The sequence below is a fragment of the Haliotis asinina genome, chromosome 2, assembly GCF_037392515.1.
Source record: "Haliotis asinina isolate JCU_RB_2024 chromosome 2, JCU_Hal_asi_v2, whole genome shotgun sequence".
NCBI classification, from domain to species: Eukaryota; Metazoa; Mollusca; class Gastropoda; order Lepetellida; family Haliotidae; genus Haliotis; species Haliotis asinina.
The window spans coordinates 24530711-24555106 of NC_090281.1; the positions used below are offsets into that span (position 1 = coordinate 24530711).

A 24396-nucleotide genomic window follows, 5' to 3' on the forward strand; every position below is an offset into this window, starting at 1 on the left:
GATGGAGAGGAACAGATTTTATGGATAGACAACTTCTTTGTTGCAACAGATTTGACATTTTTTTGTGGAAAACTAACACCATTATCAAGCAAGTTTCTATAAAAATTGTTCCTTTCATCATGACAGCTTCTAAATGCCACTTAAAGAAGTGACAGAGATAGGGGTGGGGCAGTGGTGGGATCTGCTCATCAGGCTGAAAACCCAAGTTCAATTCCTATCATGGACACAATATGTGAAACCCATTTCTGGTGACCCCTGCAGTGATATTGCTGGAATATTGCTGAAAGTGGCATAAAAACAAACTCACAGACAGACAGCCTCATTCTCTGGACAACGTTGCAATGCAATTGTTATGTGCTATTCCATTTGCTGTAGTTGCTCAAACCGCTGATAACCAAAGCTGTCTATTGATATGAAATAAAGCAGGAAAATCAATTTTCAAGGCAGTATGTAGGACTTGACACATTAATTGACTTCAGAAAAAAACAGGAATAAAACAAAATATTGTTTCCTCAAAGAAAACAAATTTTAAAGTATAATTTTGTTATAAAATACATTTTATAAATTCACTCTAGATTGATATTAAAAAAAAGAGAATACGCTATCTCCAAATACAACTGCATGTCCAAATTAAATTTGATAAGGGAGATAACTCTTGCCCAGGTTTATCTCAGGATGGATCCTTGTGTGACACGAACATTAAGAGGTGTGATTAGAAGCAAGATAAACGGAAATAGCTGTGTAAAAAAGATCAGTGGGAACAGTAATAGGTCCTTATTCCTGTTTTGGATCAGTGCGCTAATTACTGTGATGAGGAACCAAATCTTTAACAGATCAGTTTGAGGCTGTAAGCAGCTATGAAAATGTTTTAACACAATTTGAAAATGAAATCACCCATTTGCAGCATGAGACAATACCTTCAGATTCTTTATAATAAATCCAACCATTTCCTGAATATGATTTATCCTTGTTAAATGGATCTGTACGACGTAAGTTAACTGAACAAAAATGTAACAGTTGTTGAGTGTAAAGGTGGATATAGGCCTTTTAAGGCCTAAGGTCGCCCAAAAACCTTATCTACCTACCTACCTACTCGTTCTTACTGTTACATCCCACTGCATACAGTATACGCACAAATCGTGGTATCCAAACGTTTTAAATACGACCCATGAAGGCCCCGGGGTAGAATAGGTCTTCAGCAACCCAAGCTTGCCATAAAAGGCGACTATGCTTGTTGTAAGAGGCGACAAACGGGATCAGGTGGTCAGGCTCGCTGACTTGGTTGACGCATGTCATCGGTTCCCAGTTGCACAGATCGATGCTCATGTTGTTGATCACTGGATTGTCTGGTCTGGGCTAGATTATTTACAGACCGCCGCCATGTAGCTGGAATATTGCTGAGTGTGGCGTAAAACTAATCTCACTCACTCTTTAAGTACAACAGAAATTTCAACATTTCTAAAGGGCAACAATGTATCAACTGACTCCAGAACAATTTGAAATGTCTTTATTCAATCACGCAGCTCAATCACATAAATCTCAAACATCAACAATGCAATCGTGATGTCATATTTGGCTTTTAGTGTAACCATGGTAACAAGATTTGATGAATATAACATATAAAAATACTCCCAAAAAATAATACATAAACTCCTGTGTACAATCAGGCATTAAATGAAATCACATAAACAGGATTCCCTGAAGATAAGGATTATTAAAACGGTACTTGTCAGTTATGAAACCAAACATCAAACCAAATGAAGAAAACTAGGAATACTATATATGTACACACAGTCTGTGAAATAGCCACTGGCTTGTTAGTCTGGGGCTAGTGAAAAACTCACCCAGACCCAGCTGGCTCATATAAGTCAATTTTCATGGGGTCATTTTGTAAATATATCTTTCTCTCTTGTCTTGTTAAGTTATAATACACTTTTAAATCATGCAAGACTGTGGCCTGATAAAAGTGTGCATGATATTAGCAGTGTAATGATGAAATCTGTGTCATGCCGACAATATCTTATTCTCATTTATGTTTGAAATTGTTTGCTTAATTTCTACATTTAAATTTTGAGCTTAAGTGAATTATTTTGTAGACTAGCAACTTTCAGGCACAGCTAGCTCGACTGACTGGCAAAATTTGGAAACTGTTTCGCACACTGTGTACACAACCTGGACATTGTCCTGTTTATTCTCTTCAGGAACATACACAATGAATCAGCGCTGCAAATACAATACATGTCACAATATAGGATCACGAATCCCATTACACATTCAGTCAAATGGTAACAAATATATTAACTGACATGTTTTGACTGAGTTGACAGTGTTAGTAAGTCATGACAGTGAACACATAAACTGTCAAATGAAATACATAACGATTTTAATTATTACCCTATCTGGTGTGAACATATCACATATCTCTCTTTCACAAATGACAGATTTGAGTGAATAAGACTCTTTAAAAACCATGATCACTGGGTTTCAAGAGAACTGCAAATAATGAATTGAATTCATGAAGGAATATGGTTTGACTCACAAGTGATTCATAACAGCCTTAGTATAATCGTGTCAGCCAGCTTACCATTGAACTACTCTACTGTTTATAATGCAGCATCTCCTACTATTCACATTTACTTGGAAGGGCTTCACTAAAGGTGTGTAATGGGTAATCCCCATCAATAATTACTGGTAAGAGTAATATCACAGTATCGAGGTAAAACATGATGCTGGGGAATGGGGATGATGATGGGGAATGGGGAATGAGATACATTTGAAATATTGACCCGTTCTGCAAAAGTGTATCTGACGTGCAAATATTCCAGTAGGTGGGTGGGTTGGGTGGCGTACCATCTGTTTTGTTTGGTGTTTAATACCATACTCAGGAATATTCCAGCTACATGGCAGCAGTCTGTAAATAATCAAGTCTGGACCAGACAATCCTGTGATCAACAGAAAGAGCATTGATCTACACAACTGGAATATGATGTCTTGAGTCAATAAAGTCAATCAAGTCATTGAGCCTGACCACCCGATCCCGTTAACCACTTCGTATATGATAAGCATGGGTTACTGAAGACCAGTTGCATCAAGAATCGTCATGGGTTTATACCAGCTGTGCACCCACAGTTGTTCCAAAATCCTTAAGTCTGCTATCTGATTTCACTCAAATTGAGGAATATAAATCTTCACAGTTGGCAATGTTGGATTTATAATTAAGAAACAAACTTTAGGTCCTCATAACCAATGATGCGTAACAAAACACACATTTATGACAATTAACACCATGTTTACAGATGTTCTTTCTCCAATCACAAGAAAACTTTAAGATGGAAGTCAAGGTAACTGTATAAAAAAGCAATAACTGCAGAATTCATAATTTAATATAAAATTCAGCTAATGTTTAATATTTGGTAGTTTGGAAGTTTAATACTGTTAGGATAAATTAATCTGTATGCTGAATGGATTATTTTGGCAAGAGCTGTTCAACATGGCAGAATGGCAGAAATCTTGGTACATGTAAGTAGGTCTAGTATGGCTATTGATCAGAAAGTTTTGCTTACAAAACCATTGACAATACAAGTATCTATATACATGTAACTTGTAAAACCTTGAACCTCCAATGTTGGCATGATCATGTACTTTGTGACTCACTTACTACAGGGAATCGCATTCTGTTGGTACTGTACATCAGCGTTGTAACTGTGCTGCTTTGGTGTTCTTGAGGTATACATGCAGTGTGTTTGTGGTGTATCTGTGCTGTACTGATGATGCATTGTAGGTGTGCTGGTAATGTATTTGTCGTGTACTTATGGTGTACTTTTGGTGTACTGGTGATGCATTGGTGTTTTACTTGAGGTGTATTTGTGGTGTACTGGTGATGCACCGGTGTACTTGTGGTGTGTCTCTGGTGTACTTGTGTATTTGTGGTGTACTGGTGTTGTGCTGGTGATGCAATAGTTTGTACTTATCATGCATTGGTGTATATTTGTGGTGTACTGATGGTGTATTTTTGCAGACACACACTACTCAGTGCACAGTTCATATTTTGTACATAACCAATAATCAACAGTAAAACAGAGAAAAAACCCCGCTGAATCATCAACATGTTAATCTCACTGTGATTATACCCTGTAATGCTGAGGATGGTTTTTAAACAAGATGAAACCACTGTAGCTCATCTCACTGGACAAAACACTGACTGAGGATTCAGAATCATGTCACAACAAAACAAATGATTCTACTGTATACTGAGCAACAAAAGAAACAATCACACAAAAAAGAAATCTCATGACCATATGTGTTCATGTTTATGACTTCTATTTGACAACATGACAAAAAGCCAGGGTTGCATTTCTTTGCTGCTCAGTATACTTGACGTGTAAATATTTCAGAAACTGCAACAGATCATTCCTGTTTTGGCCAGTTTTTGTACTTCCTATGTGGTTCAACAATTTTCAAGGTTACCAAACTTATGTGAACATGAACATGGGGTATCAAATAACATCTTTACCGCGAAGATTTTTGTCAGATTCTTTCACTAATTGTAACAAGACCCCTTACAAAATCACACAGAAATTGGTGTTGATGATGAAGGCAAATATCCATTAAACATCAGATCTGGGTTCCGACACCCAGAGTAAATGTCCGCCACGAGTACCCTTTCTGATGACCGAGTTCCGGTGTGACTACATGATGTTTCCTCATTGAGAGACTGCCATAGCGGGGCTGGGAGGACGGAGGAGGCAGGGGGGCCATGCGAGGGCCATTGTACTTGAGGGTCTTCCGGTTGAACATTGCATCTTTCACTCGAGTGTTTGCCTGTAGGGGAAATAGAAAATTATGGGTTTAGTTTCTTTGTTTGTTGTTTAATGCTGCATTCAGCAATAGTCCAACTCTATGGCGGTCTGTAAATAACTGAGTCTGGACAAGACAACCAACTGATCAACAGCATGAGGATCAGTCAATACAACTAGGATATTATGCCATGTGTTGATCAAGTCAGTGAATCTGAGCACCTGATCCCACCAGCCTTTGCTAACAAACATGGGTTACTGAAGACCCATTCGACCTGGATCTTCACAGGTGGCAACAAGCATGGGTTGCTGATGACCAATTCGACCTGGATCTTCACAGGTGGCAACAAGCATGGGTTACTGAAGACCAATTCGACCTGGATCTTCACAGGTGGCAACAAGCATGGGTTACTGAAGACCAATTCTACCTAGAGCTTCATGCATGGAAACAAGTATGGGTTACTGAAGACCAATTCTACCTGGATCTTCACATGTGAAAACAAGCATGAGTTGCTGAAGACCTAGTCTATCTCAGATCCTCAGAGGTAGCTGGCTAACTAACTTCTTACAATACCATATAGCTATATTACTACTGGAGATAAACATTGGTTTTAACTAAGATTCAAGATTAATGTGCTTATATGTATGTGTGTATGGGAGTGTATGAGGATGCTAGTGCTAATCATGTACTTTGTTAGTTTTCCAGTGCCAGGCCACTGAGCGCTAACCAGTCTTTGTCCTATCACTTTACTGCCAAACACCAGGCAAGGTAACAATAAGTACCATCTGTCAATGTCTTTTGGTAGCAAGGCACATAACCTTTAGCCTTCTGCTCACCAAGAATATGCTTTATCCACAGACACATTTATTAGCTCTTTGACAAATCAGTGATGCTGAAATGTTTCTCAAAATCAAAATTTTGCAAGTAGTAACGATTGAAAAAAGAAGGTTCCATGCTTCATTAACCATTACTGTATTCACTTCACCACAAGGGACACAAAGTCTAACATTTAATCTATACCTGTAACCTGTCGCTAGTCTGGAGTCGGGGTCTAGCAGAATATTCTCTCTAAGAAGTTGACCTAATCCATACATACTTATGCAAATCAACTGGGAATGCTCTCCTTTTGTTGAGCATGTAAACTTACAGAGTGTCTGTGAGGGAATCGAAGTTTGAGGAAACTACAGACATTACAGATCTCACCTTCTTCTTCTTCTGGGCAAACTTCAAGTTGAAATCTCTCTCCTCAATACACAGAGCCAGAGCTGGGATTCCCCCTCCAGGCCGCCAGACCTGGGTGTCATGGGGAGACAACCCTTGTCCCTCCCCTGTGCCTGGCCTGGAGTCATCTTGACCCTGTGTCTTGCCTTCCTGCAATCTGCATACGAAATGACATCACTGATGATGCATGATGGCTTGTGGATGAATTGAGTGGGTGAGTGAACAGTACTGATTAAGGAATCATTCATAATTTACGGCTATAGTCCGTTTGGCTCAAAAGCAGACTGATGAATCGCAATCTAGCTAAAAAACTAGTGATAAAATAAAATAACATAAAATACTCAGTGAAACACTGATCATAAACAAAACATCACACCAACTCTGTGAGGTTTTTGAAGAATTTTTGTCCTAAAAATAAAAAAATAACAAACTCTTAAACAAAACACCGACACACATCACTGTTTGTTACAAGGGAGGAGTGCAGAGAGAGGAACATCCATGTGTTTGAAAAGCAAAAGTGCCAAAAAAGTTATTTATTCTTTTACTTCATGGACTATACGGGAGGTGAGTGTGATTTTTATGGAGAAGCATGTACAATATGAATGACCACACCCCTAAAATTCATGAACAAAGTAAATGACCCCTCTCTGCATGTCATGCACAAAAATCAATGACATCCCTGCCACATACACACTACCTTTCTATTATTTTCAAGCATATTTTTTTCAAAATTGCTGAGCCCCACTATTACATGTGTACAAAATTGCTGACCACCCATACCTGCCCAGAACAAAATGGGTGAACCCCACCTCACCCGCACTACAATGAATGATCATCACCTCCTCAAGCCATAAATTATAAACAGTTTCTAAATAAACATACTTTCAACAAATTACAGCAACATTACATGTGGATTCTACAGTGATATGCTAGAATTAAACTCATAGTATTCAAAACTTAATTTCATGAAGAATTGTCAGGGCCAAGTTCCACAACAATATTCTTGCTAACTGTGCTAGGATCATCAAAGTCAATGTTGAACTTTAAAGAACAGGAGTTATGATAACCTTGGCATTAAGATCACTAAGTGGAATGGGGCCTTCATTGTACAAATTTGTCAGTAGGCAAGAAAGACGTACACCATTGTCAGAGGTGATTTGAAAAGTTGAACTGTAAGAAAAACCAGATTTAGGGATGTCAACTTCTTTCTTGTGGATAACAAAATGTTTCAGAGCATATGCTTGCTCCTTCATCAGGTGATGATGGAGTAGCAAGCATACACTCCCAAACGTTGTGTTATCCACAATAGCGAAATTGATATCCCTAAATCTGGCTTTTCTTATGCTTTCAACTTCTAAATGCTCTCCAAAGATTTAAGCTGAACTATGGACAAAATATGAAACAAGAGAAACTTCAAGATATTTTAAATAGTCACATTTTTAATCACACTCTGCAGTTGTATCTTCCTTATGTGTGGAAATATTATCAGGGCACGGTGAGAATCATATCCGATAGCTTTCCGACAAAGTAAGTGACAAAAGTCTGCTCAGCAAAACTGGCGACTGTGTCAACTGGGCCAACCAAAGTTGAATAGCTACTACTGCTAAAGCTAGGGCATTACTGTCCATCACTTGCCTGTCCAGTGGCTGGAGTTTTATGGGTGAAGCTGTGGCCACAAGATTGTCCAGAGTCTGGCGGGCAGCATCAGCAACAGGGCTGTTTACGACATCAGCCACAGACTTGCCCGGGAAGAGGCGAGACAGAATGGAGATCACGTCCTCATTGGTGGGGTCGAGCAGCAGGCCCAGGATGAGATCCTGGCGGGCTCCAGTTGAATTCTGAAGAGGGATAACTGGTGTGTTGCAATGCTGCCTTGTCATGGTGACAAGATATAGGAGTCATACAGAAATTAGTTTACAGTTCTATCAAAAATATATTTTAATGGTGAGCACTTGTCATCAGAATTCTCCTAAATGTTTGGCCTGTTACAGCGACATCTTGTAAACATCACCACACACAATCTGTACTGATAACATGTCATCACAGTTTTGGAAGGGATATCAGTTTGTACTTCAAATTACCATTCTAAAAGACTAATATTTCAACAATTATGTACCACTTGAACATAATATGACAAACTGTGAAATGTACATAACTTTTCAAGATGTGTTGTTTAAACCACTTAATCTTTGGTATCATTATGTACATGCAAAGTAAAAGAAAATATACTCCACTGAAGATACATTATATGCATGACATACAGGGGTGAAGTACTGACTGTCTACGTAAATTTTAGAGGGGAGGGGGGGTCATTCACATTGTACATGCTACTCCATAAAAATCATCATCACTTTTAAAAATCAGAATTTTGATGATACCATACTACCTCTAATAACATTCCCCACCCCGACCACCCCCAATAATGCTGACTTTTGGAGCAGGCCCAAATGGGAGTTATCTCCATGTTGTTGACCTTTTGGGTTCATTAAATCACTGGCTTGAATCCATTTTGTATGTGACATGGCTGTACATGGTTTATAAAATCACCACTGAGGCTAGTGACCACTACTTCCCACAGTACATGTACTAAACAGACTGTAGCTAGGGTGCAGACAAGACAGAGCAGACAAAAAGAGTTATCTCCCTGTAATCATGCAGGCTCCTTTACTCACCTCCAGCATGTACCTGGTGCGTGCCCGAGCAATGTAGTACTGACCAACATGGGGGTTGTACTGGATAGCCATAGTGAATTTCACCTCGGATTCCTGTCAGGTAAATGTAGGGTTGAAATCATCATGAAATATCATTACTCAGCAACAAGACTGTTTCACCAAGGCAACCACTCCACCAAGGTACAACAGTGAGGCTGTATTCATCTCAACCTTTACTCAATCAATTCTTCACCCACAAAGAATCCACTTTATATTTGGTCTTCCTTCACCTACAAGAGATGGTTGATGGGATCTGGTGATCAGACTTGCTGACTTGGTTGAAGCACTGTCATCATATTTCAGTTCTTGAATTTGATTCTTGTCATGTCCATCACTGGATCGTCCAGTAAAGACTCATTCATTTCCATAAACCAATATTAAATAGAGGACATTAAGTATGTGTCCATGTATTAATATGTTTAGTAGTAAATATACCATAAATGTTGGTATTTTCCAAGTGCGACCACAATATACAACCATACCAGGCACAAGTGTCATTGTTCCTGACTTCACGTCATCATGACAAAGTGATATTTTACCCTTGGGCATCGTATGAATAATATGAACCCTGATATTTTCACCCTCATTGGTAATAAAGCTGGAATATTGCTCAGAGTAGGATCAAAGAACAAACAAAAAATACCAAACAAACAGTCAAATTTTACACCAAACTGGATGTACGCTTACAGCATAGTTCTTTTCCTGATAGGCGCCGACCCCAAACTCGTTGTGTATGACAGCAATACGTGACTTAGTTGCCTGGTCATTTGCGTCCAGCTCCATGGCTTGGTGATAGTCCTGGAGGGCAAAGTTCAACTCGTTTTGCTTGAAGAAACAGTCTGAAATGTATAGAATTCTTTTCATATTGTAAAAAAAATTCAAGTCTGATCTTGGCAATAATCAGAAATAATCAACCTCCTAGCCATCACAGTGATTCCAGCCAAGATACCAGCCTTATGCTTAATTTAATTAAGGTGACATACCTTTGTGCAGTCTGCTTCCAAGCTACAGTATCAATAATAACAGTAATTTCCAACGCAAGTAACGTCCGTCATGTTTACAGTCGCCATCTTGGATATTTCTGACGTCATGTTTGTGTATCATGTGACTCTAGGTCACCTATAAATAGAGCTGTCAAGGTTAGCATCGGTGCGCCAGATTTGACTTCTCAAGCAAGGTAGGGTTCCAGGGCTACGTCACAGCTGAATTCTCATTTTCGCATTATAGGACATTTTTATTGTATAACTTCTAATTAACAAGGATATTATTAAAACTTGGTCTGCTCTCTATGTATCTGTTTGTAGTTAGGTGATTGTTATGGTTTTATTTTTCTAACCTTGTTGAGATCCGGATTCATTCCGGCGGATTATCCTTGGCTGATGGGAATCAAGTGTACAGATTACTGAGATACAGATACACTCACAGTCATAACTGTCCGTCGCAAGTCGAGTATGATTTATTGCCTGTAGGAAATATTACAGTTTAATTTTATGTTGGACAGTCGCTGATTGTCTTGGCGATGCGGGGGGCCCAAGGTCATTCCAACATGCAATGTTGACCATTTTATGTTGATCAAGTTACAGTCTCTGCTGAGGGTTTCATACACTGGGGATTATTGGAATCATCTAAAGCCTAGACATACGTTTTTCAGTGCACGTTTTAATTGGGATTTAGCATCATTCTTAATTGTATCACATTTTGAAAGGCTGTCGGAGGTGTGGCCTCCTTGTCATTCATTCTGGATCACGTGACTTCCGGGATACGTTGTTTACATTATCTGGATCAAGTTCCAGTTGCTGCAACTTCATACACTTTCCAGTTTCAAAGTCTATTGTACAGTTTAATAAGAATTTTTTAGGACCAATTTTTTTAACCAATTTAATGTCTGAACTTGAACAAAAGCCAACTCTCCTTCACATTTTTCCGAAAAAAATATACTACTTGTAACATCTTGCAAAGGCTCACAGTTTAAAAAAATTAATTCAGTTGGGACAGATATCTTAATCAGATTACATATTTGAAGGTATGATTTTTGAAGAACTGAAATCAATGGTCCCTTTGAGTCTGTTATAACCATAGTCTTCTATACATTACAACAGATCTTGTTTCAGTATCACTGATATAACATGGATGCTATTTGTCTAGGTGTCATGAAAATTAGACCTTAGACTTCTTTTGTTTCAGTTTTGAAGTCCTTGCTTACCTCCCCTGTTGATGTAGAGTCCCTTCTCATGCTTCTCTCCCTTGATGGCCTTGTTGAGCAGAATGATGGCCTCATCATAGAAACACTTGGAGAAGCACTCCACAGCAAAGTCATTGTACGTCAACAACAGCTGTCGCTGTGAGTCGGCATACACTGGATTGTCCTCATCATGATCACACTTGTCCAGAGCCAGCAGGAAGTCATCTATTGCTGCGTTGAAATCATGGAGCTTTCTGTGAAGAGCTCCTCTGAAAACAAGGGTTGAAAACCTGGTATGAAAATGCAATACTAACAAACTTGACATGAAATGATCACAACAAAACAAACCAACATAAACAAAACATGTCAGTTCTGTGTCAATCTCCCCATCATCTAGGACAGAATAGGTCTCCAATATCAATTACTTCTCAACTGGAGAGGGTTATTCAAAGTTTCTTGAGTTACATCTGTAATATTACCTCAGAACATGGTAGCTGGCTATCAAGGGGTTTGTTTCTATGGCAATGGAAATCTTCTGCAAAGCCTCTCTATGTTTGCTGAGAACGTTTAGATGCATGGCTTGCTTCTTGTTATCATCTGCTCGACGTTCTAAGGCCGCCATCATCATCTTGGCTTCAGAATGCTCTCCATCCAGGGCCAGGGCATCTTTCACATCGTAGTAACACAATGTTGTCTGAAACATATAACCCTTCACACTGTAGCAACACAAAATTGTCTGAAACATAAAACTCTTCACACTGTAGAAACACAACATTGTCTGAAACATAAAATGCTTCACATTGGAGCAACACAAAATTGTCTGAAACTGAAACTATCTTCACATCATAGTAAAACTATTTAGTCTGAAACATGCAGATCATTGACACTACCATGACAAAATGCTGTGACAAAATGTCAGAAAAATAAGCAATGGCCGTAATTGTACCTACTGGTCATCTGCAGTATAACTCACATTTCTAAACATCTCATGCAGCCTGGCCCTCATGATGTATAGATCTGCATTGGTGTTGTCTATCTCCAGTCGTTTATTGACCAAAGCAAGGCACTCCCCATGGCGCTGCAGTGCTGCCAGACACGAAATACTGCAACACATCACAACATATTGCTTCTAAAACTGCTGTATCAAGATCAGAGCTGTTTGTTATGTAAACATATTTTTCCAGCCACCTGATTGGTCTTGAGATGGCCATGTGACCATCGACAGAAATGCATACCGACTCTTACCAAGGTCTCATCAAAAGTAAAACTATATATGATGTCATTCTGTTGTCATGTCAAAGTATTGTTGACATAATGTTATTAGTTTGTAGTGAAAAAAACCCCTACTTTTCTTGACTAGATGGAAATATTTGGGATTTTTGAAACTTTTTTTCAGAAATTACATAATAAAACAATTATAGATGGGTGAATCCGGTCAATACCTGTTTTTATGGACCCGCGAAAGATATATTACTTTTCGTTGGTCCATATAAACAGGCATTGACCTAATCACCAGTCTATAACTGAATAATGTCTCCTGGCACCATTTTTCAAAATATGAACTTTTACAGGCTGATCATGACTGGATTGATAATTACTAAGTAATATTACTCCCTGAGTCCAGACAAAATACACTAAAAGGCAAAATCAAACTTTTGAATATTCATAATCAACAGGAAAGTTTTGAAAGACTTAATTTTCCAAATCTAATGTAGTAATGTAACATAGACATTGTTGTTAGGTCTCTATCTATCTTGTAATGTCTATGCCAAATGCCCTAATCTCTAGCCTGCTTGCTGAGATTCATGTCCGTTGATGTACTTACCTTCTGATGTGGTAGCCGATGTTGTCTGGCTTCATCTCAGCTGCCCTGGAGAAGGATTCAAGGGCCTCAGCATACAGGTGCTGGTCAAATAACATCTGACCCTGAAACAGTGGACAGCAGTGTGTTATCACTGAGGAATTTTTCACGAGTGCTCGCAACCTCAGAAGTATAGCTCAACTAAAGCTAGTTGTGGAACACCAGTCAACAGTACAACCCCTTACTCTACAGGGTCCAAAACAATTACAGATCAACTGAACGTAGTTGTGGAAAACCAGTCAACTGTACAACCCCTTATTGTGCAGGATCCAGAACAATTACAGCTTAACTAAAGGTAGTTGTGGAACACCAATCAAGAGTAGAACCCCTTATTGTGCAGGGTCTAGAACAAGTACAGCTCAACTAAAACAAGTTTTGGAACACCAGTCACCAGTAGAACCCCTTACTGTGCAGGGTCTAGAACAAGTAGAGCTCAACTAAAAAAAGTTGTGGAACACCAGTCAACTGTTGAGCCTCATTGTGCAGAAACCAGGACAATTACAGTTCAACTAAAAGCAGCTATGGAAAACAAACTAATAGTAGAATGCTTTATTGTACAGGGTCCAGAACAATTATAGCTGAACAAGTTAGATGTGGAATACTATCCCACAGTTGAAGGGTTCAGAAACTTTTATTGCTTGCCTGGAAATAGTAGAGGAACGCCAGCCGACTGTAGAACACCTCATTGCTTGGTCCCAGGAGACATGCTTTCTTGTAGTTGAGCACAGCAGACTGGAAGTCACACAGCTGGACGTAGCACTCTCCCCGCTCCATGTACAACAATGGATCATCGGTCTTCAACCCAATTGCCCTGGTGAGACACCTAATGGCAGCCACATACTTCCCAGACTTCTTCAGCTCCTCGGCCATGTCTATGCTGCACAAGTGGAATACGTCAATGATAAACAGGACTGACAGACTGACAGAGTGAATATAGTTTATGCTGCTTTTAGCAATATGCCAGCAACATCACAGCAGGAGACACCACAAATGGGCTTCACACATTGTACCCATGTGGGGAACTGACCCAGGCCTTGTGTGACAAGCAAACACTTAACCACTAGACTACCCCATCGCCCTTGATAAACGGGACATATGTGGGACCAGATTAGTCAAGTCCTGGGTACCATTGACTGTATGAGTCATTTACATATGAGTTACATTTACCTATAACATTTAGAATAGTTTTGAGCACCCTAGATCTATTCTTGTTAAAATGTGTAAGCAACAATTAAACTCTCACATGGGGAGGTAATTTAGCAATTTGTAAAAATATATGCTCATGTTACAAAGAACTAGTTATTATGAGCTAACTGAAAACTTTGGCCTTTTTGTATTAAGCATGATTGAAAACCAGTTTCTTTCAAAATGGAGCTGAATAATGACATTGCTAAAATGTCAAGTCTGTTTCAGAACGTAGCTTAATGATGAGTGACTGTCAGACAGCAATGTAAATGATAATTTTCAGTAGTTTTGAAGTATACATGGATGGAAAATGCTTTTTGGAGTAGCAGTTTCATAAATGGCCACTCATGAAAACATCAATTTTGACTGGTCACACAGATCATACTCTCATCAAAACACCTCTCTAAACTTTTTCCAAACTTGACAGAAAATTCATTAAAACATGGCCTCCACCACCCCCAACCAACTCACTGTTCAATGACCCTGTCAGTGATGATCTGTCCACCACTAGGCATGGCGGGCTTAGACTCGGTCTCCCACTCTTCCGTGGTGTAGATACTTTTGCTCCTGGCCATGGCTGCCTCCAGGGTCTCTTCATCCACCGCTGTGGAGAACACACCCGGCTCTGGCTGGTGTTCCGGCTGGACAGAATAAAGGCAACATAGACACAAAGCATACGGACAGATCCAGAGAGGGGTAGGTACATAAGACAAGCATTGGTTACTGAAGACAGTCAGTTCTAACCCATGTCTTCATACATTAGTTGCCTTTGTGTCAACATCACTAAGTTGAATGGTGCAGTGGACCAGTAATAATTTCTTGTCTTAGAGACCACAGCAAAATTCATGTATATTTTTCGACCAATTCCCCCTGCCTGGTTCACAGATCAACTGACCTTAAAAGCTGAAAATTCATAGGGGAACATAAATCAAAATGACAAGGGTATTTATACCACCCAGATTATTGATGACTTTGACAAAAGAACATGCAAAAGATATTTGTATGACTAAAACAGATATCTTTAAAAGGATCCAATATTCCTTATAAATATCATACACACCTTAAAACCAACTATATATACATATCCTTCAGTTTGAAATCTGTAACCTTCACAAATACTGAAATCATGTATTTGCAATGTTTACTGTTATAGAATGGGCTCTGCATTATGTTGGTAAAATACAATAAATAACATTCAAACAACCAATTCTTGTTGAAAAAGTTGTTATCCATAAAACGTGTCATGTATTCAGGTTTGTCTAACTACATGCCTTTCAAAAACTGAATTCCTGTTTTATGTCATTTAGACTTCTGATCTCCCCAAAAGCTAGAATTAATACTCATTACATTGATTACATTTCAAAATATATTACATACATTTCACATACATCACAACAGATGTACACAAAGGTGTCACTACAGAGATTTATCTGACCTAATCAGATTCCTGGCAGAGATCAGGCATCATGTCTGCAGCAAAATTTCCCAAACTGGAACACAATATTTTCCTGTCAACCTGTTAAAGGTTCTTCAAACTCTAAATCCTGAACAATCCCTACCTGAAAACCATAACATGTATAGGAAAATATTGTTTGATTACATTTCAGTTTTCTAAATTAACTGAAGACAGCTACTTTGGTTATGTGTTGAGGGTCCATCTGATCATAATGGTGATAATATTATGTAATTTGCAGCTGTGGAAAACATTTTTTTCTTTCAACACAGGGTAGGGAGAGTGCTTTTACCAATTCTGTTGGCAGGTTACAAATTCATAAAAGTAAACGTGGCTTTTATGTGCAGCATGACCACAGTTCATTTGAGTCAAAAGTGGATTGATGAAAAGCAGTCTAACTCGAAAACTAATAACCAGATATTACTCATCGCAAAACTGACCATAATCCAAACATTAGACAAACTGTAAGGGTTTTTTTCAGAATTAAAGCTCTAAAAATAAAAACTGGTTTAACAAACAATCATTAAAATATTGACACAGTTCGCTATTTGTTACAAAGGATGAATGCAAAGAAAGAGACCGATAAGTTTGCAAGAAAGGATGGAGACGGCACTGCACAGGTTAATGAATGAATAACTTAGTCAGCACTTGTGCATGTGCTTCTCGAACACCTGGCTGACGCTTTCTCTGCACTCTTCCCTCATAACAAATAGTGAACTATTTCAATACTTTAATGATACACTGTGGTTTGTTAAACAACAATAAATTTTCTGGATACATAAATTCTGCTAAAACCTCACAGAGTTGGTCTGATCTTTTCATTATGATCAGCAATTCACTGTGCAGTTTATATTTATTAGTTTTTGAGTTGCATTGCAATTCATCAGTCCATATTTAAGCCACACAGACAGTATTTGCAGGAGATTTGCATAAGCATGTGACGTCCGCTGCTAGATTTGCTGTTAATCTGTATACAGTGTAAATAGCATGATGTGTACAAAGAACTGAAAAATGAAACTGGTTCAAAAATGAAAACTATGAAAGAATCAAAGGAAACAGAAAGTAATTCTTCAAAAATCCTTTATATAGTCTGGTTCATAATTATTGAGAATTTTTCTTCTTACTTTGAGCTATCCTAACACCTCAACTGATTCACTGATACTTAAAACTAAGTAATGGTATAAGGGAGGTAACTCATCTTGGCCTACTGAGTATAGTACAATTAGAGTTACCTCCCCTGAATTTGTAGCAGACGTCATTTTCCTCAGCACTGTCAACAATGTCTGCTGAAGATAAAAGAAGGTTGATTTTTGAGTTGTGTAATCAAGGAATTGATGATGTAAATACATTGGCAGAGAGAACAGGAACTCCTCTTTCTACTGTGTATAGGATTAGGAAGAAGTTTAAAGAGGTAAAGGATTTGGGGCACCAGAAAGGAGCAGGGAGACCCAGAAAATTGGACTTCTCAGATCGCGTCCGGCTGGGAATTTTAGCGTCTGAAAAGCAAAGGGCAAGCATCTCCAACATCAGGTATGAAATGATAGAAAGGGGATCAACAGTTGTATCAAAATCTACAGTTAGAAGAAATTTGAATGATCTTGGATGGGAGAAAAAGACTGGAATTCCTTCTCCTCTCATGAAACAAGAACATAAAGACAGGCGTGTTGAGTGGTGTTTGGCACATGAAAACTTTGACTGGGAAAATGTGATTTTTACTGATGAAAGCTCAATATGGGTATATCCCAATAATGTGAAAATATGGACAAAGTCTGCGTCAGCACCGTTGTATCGACGACCTAAATACAGCCTAAAGTTTCATGTATGGGGAGGGATATCCTTATTAGGAGCGACCCTGCTGTGTGTGTTTGAGGGAAATCTGACAAGTCAACGCTACACTAACATATTAGATAATTTTCTCCTTCCAAGTGCACATGTGTTTTATGGAAATGACTGGATTTTGCAGCAAGATAATGATCCTAAACACACCGCAAAACATGCCAAGCAGTGGTTTCAGGAGAAAAATATGACTGCATTACCATTTCCTGCATATAGTCCTGACTTAAATCCCATTGAGAACATTTGGGGGATGATGAAGGAATGTGTGAATCAAAAGGGGTTGACAAAAATTGAAGACGTGAAGAGAGAAGTGGTCCGATACTGGGACAGCATAACTCACGAGACACTAACCTCTCTGATAGGAAGTATGCCTACCCGTCTTAGACTGTGCCGTGAAGCTCAAGGAGACTTGATAAAATATTAAATTGTTACCTACACAACATGAAAAGGTCAGTTCACTTTTACAATACATTCAATTTTATCTGATTTGTTCTCGTTTAATAATATGAAATGCTTTAGCTATTCTCAATAATTTTGAACCATACTGTACATAAAACATACATTATTTTCAGGAAAATAATGGCTACCACTTCTAGGCATATCACACAGATCAGTACTAGCTATAGGGCACATCTAGGGCAAAATATTTTGATGATTAAACATGGTGCATACAGTTTAACTACATTCAGAGGTTTCAGGACACAGAAAAATAGATTGATTACACATAAATACCATCAGAAAATGATGATTTCTGACAAGGTCAAGACAGCAGATATTGAATCGATGCATCTTTGTATGATGTATCTTAACATCATTCTAGTATCATTCTACACGCACAAATTGCTATATATATTATTATATATGTATATCAGCACATCTATAAACACAGTCTACTACAAAAAACATTATTCAACATAAATTGTCATTGGCCATTAGCAAGTTCTCAAATCATACAACTCCAGTCAGTGGTCCACAAATTGTGTTCAATATTTCATTTCTATACCAACTTTTGTTTATAATTATAACTTTGAATTTCGTCTCAAAGAGTGTCACTCTAAGTTTGACCCATCCTGTGACCTTCTGTCGTGAACATCATCATCTGTCCAAAACCAAATTATAATATTGCTGTGGAAACTTTTGTGTGAAATATGAAAAATATTACATACAAAAATTAGTGAAATAACTTTGGAAATAAATTGTTTTCCCCTCTGTTGGATGGTACTAAACTAACAAAAAAAAACAAAAACACAAAAACAAATATAGGTTATCATGCAAATGTGTTTTGGGGGATGTTTCATATCTTGCATTTGGAGTAAATAAGTGTTTATTCCTAATGCAGGACATTAACCATCCCAAAACACACGAGTGTGATAACCAATATTTCAAACAATGTCATTCTGTCACTCTATCATTTAAAAAATGCAAAATTAATTTACGACAAATCATCAAACTACACATTGTGGGATGTGCCTACACATCTATGACGTGCGTAGTAATATGTGAAGTCACATCTAGCTCAGTAAATCAGTTTTCTTCTGATCACTCAGCTGAATGAATTAGATCATCTAGTTCCCGATAAGTTTTTATGTTAAAGCATGTAGTGTTGTCAACAAATCTGAGCAAAATAACAACCAACTCGCATGGAACTTTAGAAACCTTCAGTTAAACCTTTGAACAACAAGTACACCTTAATTTTCATGTGAAATCGTGCAACTTTATTCCTGTGGCATTCTCTCACTAAAACTGACAGTCAGTCGGGGAACTGTTGTTGGTATCTTCATAAGGATATGAATTCCTATCTTCGCTTTGTAATCTACTCCATCTATCATAACCAGACATGACTTTTCTGAGATTTAAGCACTGACAGTACCTAGCCATAGCCACAGTGTCAATCTGGACAAGACCCCCAACCTTTGACGCTATGTTTGTTTACACTGTCAAAGTAGTCCCTAAAATTTGTACATGACCTCTCTAATTTGCATCATTTTCCGCATATGACCGTAGTGGATACCGAAAATATCCATTGGCTTTATCCTGCTGAGAACTCTATCCACTGTATGATAAGATATGAGATGGACACTATTAGAGTCCCAAGAAAGTCCATGCATAAGTTCATTGAATTCCACAGAGTGTTTTTTTGTGGAGAAGTGGATAGAGTACAATACCTGTTTCACACATATGGACAAAAAACTAACATGCAAAAACACAAGCTTATAAAAACCAGCATGGAGAAATACATATAGTGAAGTTGCTGATATGGCCAATGGCTGCCAGTACACTTGATCACCTACAGTACCTACCTTCTTGCCCCAAATAGCACGGAACAGCTGCAATCAGTTCAATAAATTAAACCTTCACAGACGATAAGTGGGTGAGTTGGGTTTTATTCCACTTTGAACAGGTGAGGTGAGGTGAGGTGAGGTGAGGTGAGGTGAGGTGAGGTGAGGTGAGGTGAGGTGAGGTGAGGTGAGGTGAGGTGAGGTGAGGCTTAATGTCACACTTAAGAATATTTCACTCATGGCTGACTTCACATCGTGAGGCCCATTTTCAATTTTGAAAGTTATCAAATATTTGAATGTTTACACACTCATGTTTAATGTTTTAAACTGATAGAATACACTCTTCTGATGAATGAATGATATCTGGACAGAATGTGTACTTGAAATTCATATTTATATTTCTTCTAATAATAACAGTGTCACATTAACAAGTCATTACCATCACAGTGTAAAATATTGGGAAAAGGTAACGTCCATTCCGTTTGTATTCTATGAAATTTATTATCCAAAAGTGGATTTCACAGGAGATATTGCTTGTGTGAGATTTTTGACAGAAGATTTTGTACAATGCCTGGACAATGCTATGACGTCATGAAGTTGATAATGTCACAACACTATGACATCGCTGTACTGCAGATCTAATGGCAGTACTGTGTTCAGAGATGTATGTTTGTCATTGAAATAATGAAGAATGATTTGGGATGATAAATAGAATCTCACCCAAGTGTCTACTGATATCAATTATATCAATACGAGTTGATAAAGTAACAAATATCCAAGGCTTAAGTGAGATTCTCTACATATTTGACATTAAAGGAAATATCTACTCTAATATCAAGCTGAAATTACAAAATCATGTTTACTATTTAAAATATGACAGATGTAACCAGTTTTATAGTGCCAGCGCACTGAGATACCATGCCACAGTTAAGCATGAATACCCCATTCAAATGTACTATACTAACTCCGACCCGACCACTCCTTGGTGTACCCATTAATGATGAGTGCCAGGCAGAGACCAACAAGTACCATATTTTAACATCTTTTGGCATGATGAGGATGGGGAATCAAACCCACGATCATTCCGCTCTCCTGGCGAACACTCTAACCACTAAGCCAAGGAGGCAGTCCCACTTTGAACAGTGTCTCAGTTACTTCACAGAGTGCTACAATGACAGCAATGAAAACAAGGCTGCTTGATAATGTTATGAGAATGTATACCAGTATTTTCCATCATTACATGATAAAGAAATTGTCTGTCATAAAGTATTTTGTCTTCATGGCTACTCATCAACTTCTGAAATAACAGCAGATCACCAAGAGACAACTTAACATGCGAAGAGTGAGTGAGTAAGTGAGTGAGTGAATATGGTTTTATGCCACTTTTAGCACTATTCCAGCAATATCATGGTAGATGACACCAGATATAGGCTTCACACATAGTACCCATGTGGGGAATTGAACCCAGGCCTTCAGTGTGCTGAATGGATGCTTTAACCACTAAGCTACCGAAATGTCCCTTAATGTGAAGGAACACATTAGTGATGTAGATCTCCGGCATTTACAACTTAAGGATTCAAATTCAAGGTCATAGGTTTCTGCCACACACAAGGGGAGCAACTTTGCATAGCAAACTGTGGCATGTTACACATCTTTGCCACCATGTCCTTCACAACAATGAAGTTCAGAGACTGACTATCTTTTTTGTTCCAGGGGCAAAGTGTCAGAGATTTTGGGTGGCACAATATTTTTCAGTTCACTTCAAGACATCTGTTTTGTTTCTCAATGAGGAAGATCAATGGATTCAACTTCTATACCACAACCACTCTTACTCTTTTCAACACCTCAGATGTTTAGTAAAACCTAAGTACAAATATTCTTTCACCATAACTATTAAACATAGACCGCTTTTTCAAAAAGATGACAGCTTTTTTTCACATCACTCTACAAAACTAACGTGTTTAATACAACAATCACAAGGCCTTTGGTTTTGCAATGAAATAATAATTTTGACTTGGACATGTAAGACCGAGGTGGTGGGGTACTCACTCACTCACTCACTCACTCACTCACTCACTCACTCACTCACTCACTCACTCACTCACTCACTCACTCACTCACTCGAACGAACGAACGAACAAACGACTTGTCGTGGCTCTAAATAGCACAGTGGGGCTCAAATTGTGACATTTTTGCGTTTTCAGTTTGACCATATAACTATATTCCTTAAGAATGTGAAATGAACCTTATGGAAAGACGTCTTATCATTTCATTTGTTATTTAGCACCCTGTGAAGATTAGTGAAACTGTGTTGACTACAGTAAAATTTCTGAAAGAAACAGACTGTAGGAGCTGGTGGCTCAAAACAATTTTTCAAACCTTGAGGCATTGCATCTTTAATTAATCTTAGAAACAAGGATGTCATTTATCTAAAGCAACTGCTTTTGTATTTACATTTGTTTGGCTGTTTTTTAATGTTGCACTTGGCAATATTCCAGCTACACCAAGCCAGTCTGCAAATACTGATAATCAGTAGTAGTTATGGCTGAACCAGACAATCGTGTGACTGACATCATGAGTTTTGCTATACACAACTGGGATGCAATGACATGTGTCAATCAAGTAAGTAAACATGACAATCTGATCATCTTGGGTGCCCCCTAGCACAACCATAGGTTGCTGAAGACCAATTTAAACCTAGATTGTCATGGATTCAGAGTATCTATATTAATAATAATAATAATAATAATCATAATTACCTGAGGATCATTTTCAGCACAGTTGTTGGCATCAGCCTGGAGTTCCCCTGCATCAGCAACATCCCCATCATCCCCGCCACTTGTGATAGCCCTCAGACCTCCCCCATCTTCCTCCTCCTCCACAAACTGTTTAATGGCCACTTCCATTTGATGCTGCTGTTCCTCAGCAAACTTGCTCGCGCTTTTTGTGAAAGTGTGCTCCAATATCGGGTAGAACTGGTGGACGTTGACATTTTTGGGCTCGTGTACGTAAGGCTGCATTTCCCCGCCAGCAGATTCATGAGTGCTCTTACTTGGGAAGCCAGACCCAGGGGCCACCTTCTCTAATGCACCAGGTTTATTGGTGGTTGACATCTTTAAGCGTACTTCTGATGATGAACACTTCAGCCTCCCGAGACTTCCATTCCTCTCACTGAAAACAGGATTATATAAACACTATGTTTGTGCAAGGTGAAATTATGAATTATATATCTCAAATGAGAATATATTTTAGTTCTTCTTTAACAAAATATATTTCAATAATGTCACATGAATCGACATTCCAATTGCTCTACTGTCTTCATGACACAAAATCTGCTGACATATAATGAACAATAGGACAGCGGTCAAGCTGCTGACTTTGTATGCAGGCAATAAGGTACCTGACCCTGAGGGTGTGGGTTTGAATCCCAGATGGGAATCAAGTCAACAAGGGTACTAGAATCTGTACTTTATGGAGAAGATATCATCCCAAATATAATATATGTTCCATTACAAAGTTACGTTCCTTATTGTGTCAACCTATGTTAGAAATCAACTAGTCCTTCCAGGTTTTTTTATATTGAACTTAAAGACATGCTGTTATACTGAAGTCATACTTATCTGACATAAAAAATATATCAAACTACAGAGTTGTTGTCATTGAACAAACCAAAGAAATATTACTAGTTGTTTCTCTGTGTTATTAACATAGAGTGTAATAGCGTTCTTATGCTATATCAGATCACTGCTTGTGCAGGCCAAATCTACATGACAAATAATCATCTCTTTACCTGCTGATGTATCAAAATGATAATAAGAATATCACATATTTTTCAAACTGTGCAGAAATTCTGCCTAAAATATCATTTGATATATATCCCTACAGTGATTGATGTTTGAATTTATTTGTCTAGGACGAGCTGTAATAAAAGATTCTGCAGACAAAAAATGATACAGCATGTATTCTAACAGGAATCCAAATTATCAATCACTGTACATTTCATTTACTTGAAAGTTGTCTTATGAAACAGGGACATTTTGGTGAATTTGCATTGTTCTTGTTGTTTTTTTCAGTTGCCCTTGTCATTTTTAGGCTTTAATGTTAAATCTGGATTACTTTCATACATGTTCAATGAACATTCCAATCTTAAAACAAACTTGTTCAGTTTTTATAATGAGATACATGGCTGATGCTAGAATACAAAAAGTAGATGAAATGAATATGGCTCAATTAACTGCTCAATCTGTTTACTTCTGTATTTTTGTTTAAGCAAAAGCTATAGCGGAAGGTAGGTGTAGGGTAGTTAACTAAATCTGACTTTGTCTGTCGTGCTTTGCTTTGGCAAACTACTTGAACAGTTACCAATCAAGGAAACATTCGTCAAGTGACAGTTATTTCAGAAAGTATAAACTAAATCTCAACAGTGACTGATAATCAAACTTACAGTTCAACAATTACACATCAAACAAATGTATTCTCCACAATATCAACACGATCACAAAATGTAATGTGTATTTCCTGTACCTTTATTTTTTCATTGTTTCCATACGATTTCTACATGGTGGAACAAGTTCAGAAGTCACGATTCAGTACCGTCTTGACGCCTTGTTGTTTACATATTTCCATGGAGAAGGAACTTCCGGTTTCTTTGAAACCGACCAGATGTAAAATACAATTTGATTGGCTATTCATAGATTTAGGTCAATCCTTTACATATGTTTTCTAAAGTAATACTACCTTTGAACTCGTTTGTTTCATTGCAGAGTAACCAAAATTACTGTTACTGTTGCAAAAAAATGCAAACAGAAAATAGTAAATGCATCTGCAACACTGCAAGAATTTATTGGAACGTGTTACCGGTGAATTCAGTT

At 38.1% G+C, this 24396-nt stretch overlaps 1 protein-coding gene across 2 annotated transcripts; it reads right to left on the reverse strand.

The window, feature by feature from the left end:
- Positions 1 to 1495: 1495 nt before the first annotated feature.
- On the reverse strand, positions 1496 to 24141 carry LOC137272396 (tetratricopeptide repeat protein 16-like). Of its 2 annotated transcripts, none has more exons than XM_067804773.1 (13): positions 24050 to 24141; positions 22285 to 22696; positions 14429 to 14598; positions 13415 to 13649; positions 12737 to 12837; positions 11885 to 12014; positions 11391 to 11605; positions 10933 to 11180; positions 9417 to 9568; positions 8691 to 8783; positions 7654 to 7856; positions 6001 to 6175; positions 1496 to 4821 (listed from the first exon to the last, which is right to left on the reverse strand). In XM_067804773.1, the coding sequence occupies exons 2-13, from the start codon at positions 22636 to 22638 to the stop codon at positions 4615 to 4617; spliced, it is 2283 nt and encodes a 760-aa protein (XP_067660874.1). In that variant the 5' UTR covers positions 22639 to 22696; positions 24050 to 24141; the 3' UTR covers positions 1496 to 4614. The 2 variants fall into 2 exon arrangements, with proteins under 2 accessions (XP_067660874.1, XP_067660873.1); XM_067804772.1 differs by lacking the exon at positions 24050 to 24141 and adding an exon at positions 19547 to 19573 and having other exon boundaries at positions 4531 to 4821; positions 22285 to 22638.
- Positions 24142 to 24396: the final 255 nt, after the last annotated feature.

Coding starts and splice junctions, on each gene's coding strand:
- LOC137272396 (XM_067804772.1), bottom strand. CDS start 22,638: ATGTCAACCACCAATAAACCTGGTGCATTAGAGAAGGTGGCCCCTGGG. Junction 14,599..19,546: donor GTGCTATTTGGGGCAAGAAG/GTAGGTACTGTA, acceptor TATTCTGTCCAG/CCGGAACACCAGCCAGAGCC. Junction 8,784..9,416: donor ATCAGGAAAAGAACTATGCT/GTAAGCGTACAT, acceptor TTTACCTGACAG/GAATCCGAGGTGAAATTCAC.